Below are 6,000 nucleotides of genomic sequence, written 5' to 3' on the forward strand. Positions count from 1 at the left end.
TGGAGGGGAGGGGAGGGGAGGGGAATGGGGAGGAGGAGGAGGGGGTCTGTATAGGCTATGAGGGGCGTGGGTGAGGGGGACGAGGGTGCTCAGGGTCACCTCGTCCTGGGGGGATGAGGGCAGGGAGGGTCAGCGGAGCGTGGCGGGAGGGCAGACGGGCGGGTCAGCCGAGGTCAGTAGGGGGTCGGCGGCTGCTAGCATGTGGCCCCGTCTACACTATCATCTCCAGCTTGCTAGTTCTAGTTAAAAAATAGGTTCTTTACTACGCAGTACGGCGAGTTACTAGCAAAGTCACTAGCGGGACTAGAAATAACGGACAGTCACGAACACTGCAGGGCCGCGGCCACCCGCAGCGAAGGAGAAGGAACTTGTGGCTGCCAAGTGTGTCACGTTCCCTGCGGGTGCCGGAGCCCTGCTGACAGCCAGGCGCCGGGCCACCCACACCAAGGGGAGCTAACCTGCCGCTTCTTGTTGTTCCTTCTTTCCTTTGAACGTCAGGTCTGCAGACAATGCTTCTTCCCTCCCCTAGACAGCCTAGCACGCCTACCCTGGCCGGCGCCCCGAGCCGGGGACCTGCTAGCCCCGCTCATGTTGGGGCCAGGTTTGGGGACACCAATCATTGACAACACTACGCTACCTCAGGCTACCAGCACATGTATCATAAAAATATATATTATGCACTTTGCTTCCCTTTCTTATCTAAATTAAGAATGCTGTTCAAACCTGACTAGCATGCCACTAAACCACATGAGAAGTAAAAAACCAGTCCACTCCAGACAGGCTCCAGACAGATCCGGGCGCGCCAGACACTCGCTGCTCAGGTGGGTGAGGTGAACACGTGAGTATGTGGCGGTGTGGAGGTTGTCGGGTGAGTGGGCGGCCCGCACAGCCAGGCCTTCAGTGTCATGCCTTGAAGAGTCAGGCTGCGGGGAAGGAAGGGAGGGGCGGAGGAAGGGAGAGGAGACAGAAGGGGACAGGAATAAACTACAAACAGACTAATGTAATGTTAAGATATTTGACAGCCAAGTAAGTCACTTACTAAACAGTGTGTGTGAGGCTGTGCCGCCCCGAGCAGGCTCGGCCTAGCCCGAGGCCGGCAGCGGCGGCAGCACAGCTTCAAGGGGCGAGGCTCAGGCGAGCGACTCCCTCACGGCCTGGCGCGACTTATCGCCCTGACACTCACTTAACGAGTCAGCTGTTAACGACTGACGCCCTGCTGACTCACTACCAGGTGTTCAGAATCTTACAGGACAGGAAGACTAGAGTGTACACAGACCAGGACCACTGATGACTCACTCCCACATATAAGGCAGGTGACAGAAAAATATGTAATATACATGTGTGTATGTATGTATGTATGTATGTATGTATGTATATATATATATATATATATATATATATATATATATATATATATATATATATATATATATATATATATATATATATAAAGAATGACTTCCCTATAATGTTGATATGTGTGGTATGCAAATTAAAATGCTAATTGAGTAAATAATTGGCTGAAAACACGTTCACAACAGGGTAGGAAGCCAGGCCAGAAAACAAGGACAGAGTTGGGGAAGGCTGTGTGGGTGACGGGTGAGGGTGAGGCCTTGTCCGCCACACGCTGGGGACAAGGTGTGGGGCGTGTAGTGCCGCCGGTGAGGGGCGCGGCGACACGGGCCAGGGTTGACGGGCTGCGGGGGTGAGGCTGTGCCAGCTGGACACTACGATACTCACGATGCTAATGACATCTGATGCAGCGTCGAGGTGTTTTATTATGACTTCTAAGAGCACCACGCGAATCAGGAGTTAGGTTGCAGATGCTGCCTAAAGACAAGAGCAAAGGCCATGTCCCGCGCGTACCCGTCACAGGCAGCACACACACGCCCGTCGCCACCTGAGCATCGCGGCGCCGCCCGGCCCGGCTGGAGCCCCGCGGACGGCTGGCGTACTTGACTCACGGCTACTCGACAGGTGCACCAAGGGGTCATGACTGCATTACTTTGGGTAAGTGGTACAAGACGACAAGGAATACGTACTCTGTATACTCTGGGCACCTCGCCCTTGCTCGAGTCCTCACTGGAGTTAAAGTTACTACTCGTCCCCGAGTCAATGCCGCTATCTTTGGTCTGTGAGTCTTGAGATTCCTGGCGTTCCGCTTCCCACAGCTCCTTACGGACGACAGGCAACGGCAGCTCCCTCCCGCCCGCCCATTGGGGCAGGCGGCGCCCCACGACCGGCAGCTCGCGGGGGCCACCCATCACTAGTGGCGGGCGGGGCGGCTCCTCCTCGTAATAAACACTAGAGGCACTAGTCCACCTGGGGTCCACGCCCCCCTCCAAATCTTCGAGCGTGTCCCAGCCTTCCGAGTTAAAGCGCACTGTTTTCTTTCTCCTTTCAGTGTAACTTCTACTATCAGTTGCCCTATTATCACAATAGTCCTCACTTACTTCACTATGGTAAGTTCTTTCTAAACGGTTCAGGTATTGGTTGTATCTGTCTCTGTACTTATCGGCCAGGTTCCTTGGGAAGCCCTCCAGGTCGCGGTGATTGCCCAGCCCATAGTCCCGTATCTCATCCTTGGGCAGCCGGTAGTCCCTGTGGTAGTGCTTCTCCCGGCGCGCCCCCCCGCCCTGGCTCAGCCCCGGGTCACAGTACTCGTCCATTTCCCCTGTAGAGGAGTACACACACACACACACACACACACACACACACACACACACACACACACAAACACACACACACAATCGTTATTATATTGCCGCCAAGGAGGGAGTGAGGGAGGCCTCGCCACATCGCCAGCGCCACATCATCATCACCAACGAGTGTTACCTATCACCCACACCCTCCCTCCCTCCCTCCCTCTACACGCCCACACCACGCACGCCGCCGCCCACCACGAGCACCGCTGCAGAATACGTCCTTCTAAACGGCCTCTCGGATTGGCAGAAGTTCCTGGAGACGCCTTCACGGTGAACACAACCCAACACTTCACCCGCGCTAATCTCATACACTGGAGGTCCTGCGCTACACTAAAAGCAGTTTAAGCTCTGCACACGGGGAGGCGAGTGACTTCTATCTCTGGGTCCGTCTTGGTCCACCTAGACTTTTTCTCCAGAGACCCGAACGAAGCACCGCACTCATTGTTGGCGAGGCGATTGTTTTGAAGACTACGTACAATGCCATGGAAAACTGGCCCTTACGCGAACACTGGCGGCCTCCTCGAAAGGCCCCATAGCAGACACCATACCTGGAGGCATCGTAGTGCTTTGAAAACTACCTTGCCAGGGTCACAGTGGCCTCCTTGACTCAGGGTGGGAGAGACCCCCCCTAAGGAGCTACGTATGCCTAAATATGCAGCCTACTACACCCTACACACGGGGCAGGACGCGGCGGTGCTGGCAGCTACACAGGCCACATCCCACCACCACCATCATCACCCTCCCCCCTGGGCGCCTGGCTCCTACACAGTCGAGTCCCTCCCCGCCACAATACTGCAGCTGCCGGTGCGTGCGTGCGAGCGCGCGTGCGTGAGTCATGGCATGGGTCTCCTCGTGGAGATTTATCTTGGAGTCGCCGAGGAGAGTGTAGAGCGGAGACGAGGAGAGCGGCGGGCAGGCATGCAGACGGACAGCAAACAGGTCAGGTCGAAGAGAAGGAGGAGGAGGAGGGTGCACGAGGAGGAGGAAGAGGAGGAGGAGGAGGAAGAGGAAGAGGAGGAGGAGGAGGAGGAGGAGGAGGAGGAGGAAAAGTGGAGGAGGAGGATGTGGTAGAAGAGGAAGAGGAGGAAGAGGATGTGGCAGAGGAGGAGGAGGAGGAGGAGGAGGAGGAGGATGTGACGGATTTGACGGCGAAGGTGGAAGAGGCGGAGGTAGAGGAGGAGGAGGAGGAGGAGGAGGAGGAAAGGCGAGCAAGCGGCAAGGCTCAACCGCTGGGTACTGGCTGGCTGGCTGCGTCGTGTCGCTCCTCAAGACACACAACATCAACGGGTCTGGACTTGGACCTCGCCGTGAGAGGGGAAGGATAGCAACATCGAACTCGTAACCTCAACGGATTAACGTCGAGGGCTCATGCTGACGGGGAGTAGTTCGAAAACCATTGTACTCAACTCTTACATGAACTCCTGCCCTCAGCTTAAGAGAACAGTGGCAGCAGCATCGAAGCCATTGACTCAAGAGATATGGGCGGGTGTGAAGGGAAGGTAGCCAGCCAGCCAGTGGTGGAGGCCCAGCGGGTGAGCCCAGACGTGTGTTATAGCACGAACCAACTGAACAAACAAGCAAGTCACGATCGATCCTTGGGACGCGGCGTGAGAAGCAGAGACAGACACTTTGATTAAGTGGGGAAGTGAGTGACTTATGAACGGAGGTTTAAGGAGGGAGTCACAAGAACAGGGTGACATAAAGAGCAAAACAAAGGAGGAACTTGGAAAATGAGTGACAAGAATGGAGCGACTAAGGAGGAAACTTAAAAAATAAACAAGAACGGAGGAACTTAGGAATTGAGTAACTTAGAAAGTGTTGAAGGCCGGAGTGACTTAAAAACGAAATTACTTAAAACTTTAAAAACTGACTGACTCAAGAACAGCAAGTAAAACACAGTGAACCGAAAAATGAAATAAACATAAGAACTGACCAACTTAGGAACAGAATGACTTGAAAACCGAAGTAACGGAGTGATTTAAGAGCAAAATAACTTAAGACTTAGAAATGAAGTGACTGAGGAGCGGAATTACTCGGAGCAAAACAAAATATATATATATATATATATATATATATATATATATATATATATATATATATATATATATATATATAAACATAACGCCAATAAAAACGTATGAAAAAGCATTGAAAAACAAGTAATAATAACGAAATTCACGGTGCAGAGAGAACCAAAACTTTTATTTAAATTGCATTCTTTTAGTTATATTTATCATTTTTCCGCTGCAGAACGGGAATGTAAATAATAATAAGGGCCAAACAGATGGACAGACAAGACAGGCAGGTGGAGAGACAGACAGACAGAGAGAGAGGGAGGGAGAGAGAGACAAAGACAAGACAGTAATTAAGACAGACAAAGAGGGAAACAGACAACATCACGAGGAAGAAACAAAAAACGGAAGAAAAAATTAAAAAGGGAAAGGAGGGAGAAAACAAGGAGGGAAGGCATGACACGTATAGGCTGAAGTGAAGCTGAAGTGAAGGGAAGTGAAGCCACGGACAAAGCTTGGCACGCCTATACCGATGAGCCGCCAAAAAAGGAATCTAGGAACACAACCAGATAACGAAAACGAATCATAACCACAGCGACGCAAACATAATGCGTTGGACGAGGACGAGGACGAGGAGGAGGAGGAGGAGGAGGAGGAAGAAGAGGAGGATCGCATAGCTGGGAAAGAGAGAACGGAATGGAGACGGGAAGGGAAAAGGAAATAGTTGGAGAGGAAGAGGGAAGAAAGGAAGGGAGAGGAAGGGGAGGGAAAGGAAGGGAAGGGAAGGGAAGGGTAGGGAAGGGAAGGGAAGGGAAGGGAAGGAAAGGAGTTAGGAAGGGAAGAGAAAACAGAAGGAAACGGAAGGACGAGAGAAAAGGAAGGGAAGGAAGAAAGAGAAGAGAGGGAAAGGCAGGGATGGAAAGGGAAAGGAAAGGAAAGGAAAGGAGAGGAAAGGAAGGGAAGGGAAGTTAAGAGAATGCAAGAGACGGGAAGGGGAGGGGAGAGTAAAGGAAGGGAAGGCAGATAAAAGGAAAAAGGACAGAGGGAAACTTGAAGAAAGAAAATGTAAAGGAAGAGAAGGGATGAATCGGGAGAGAGAAAGGGAAAGGAAGGCACTGGAAGGTAGAATGAACTTTTAAGGATCAGGGAAGGGAAGGAAATGGAAGAGGAAGGAAAGGGAAGGCAAAAGAGGAGATAAAAAAAACAGAGAGAAACGAAAGGGAAGGCAAGAAAAGGGAAAAAAGTGGGATAGAGAGAAATGGAGAGAAGTAGAAGAGAGAGAG

The 6,000-nt window shown here is 51.9% G+C and overlaps 1 protein-coding gene across 9 annotated transcripts in view; it reads right to left on the reverse strand.

The window, feature by feature from the left end:
* Positions 1–6,000, reverse strand: part of LOC126999677 (regulating synaptic membrane exocytosis protein 1-like) — a 119,829-nt gene that overhangs the window by 82,249 nt on the left and 31,580 nt on the right. Inside the window, exon 4 of one of the 9 annotated variants that reach the window (XM_050862458.1) lies at positions 2,043–2,674. The exons of the other annotated variants lie outside the window; for them this stretch is intronic. Within the exon in view, the coding sequence (XP_050718415.1) occupies positions 2,043–2,674 (632 nt within the window). The remainder of the gene's footprint in view (positions 1–2,042; positions 2,675–6,000) is intronic. 9 annotated transcript variants of the gene reach the window in all.

Source organism: Eriocheir sinensis, chromosome 2 (assembly GCF_024679095.1).
Source record: "Eriocheir sinensis breed Jianghai 21 chromosome 2, ASM2467909v1, whole genome shotgun sequence".
NCBI classification, from domain to species: domain Eukaryota; kingdom Metazoa; phylum Arthropoda; class Malacostraca; order Decapoda; family Varunidae; genus Eriocheir; species Eriocheir sinensis.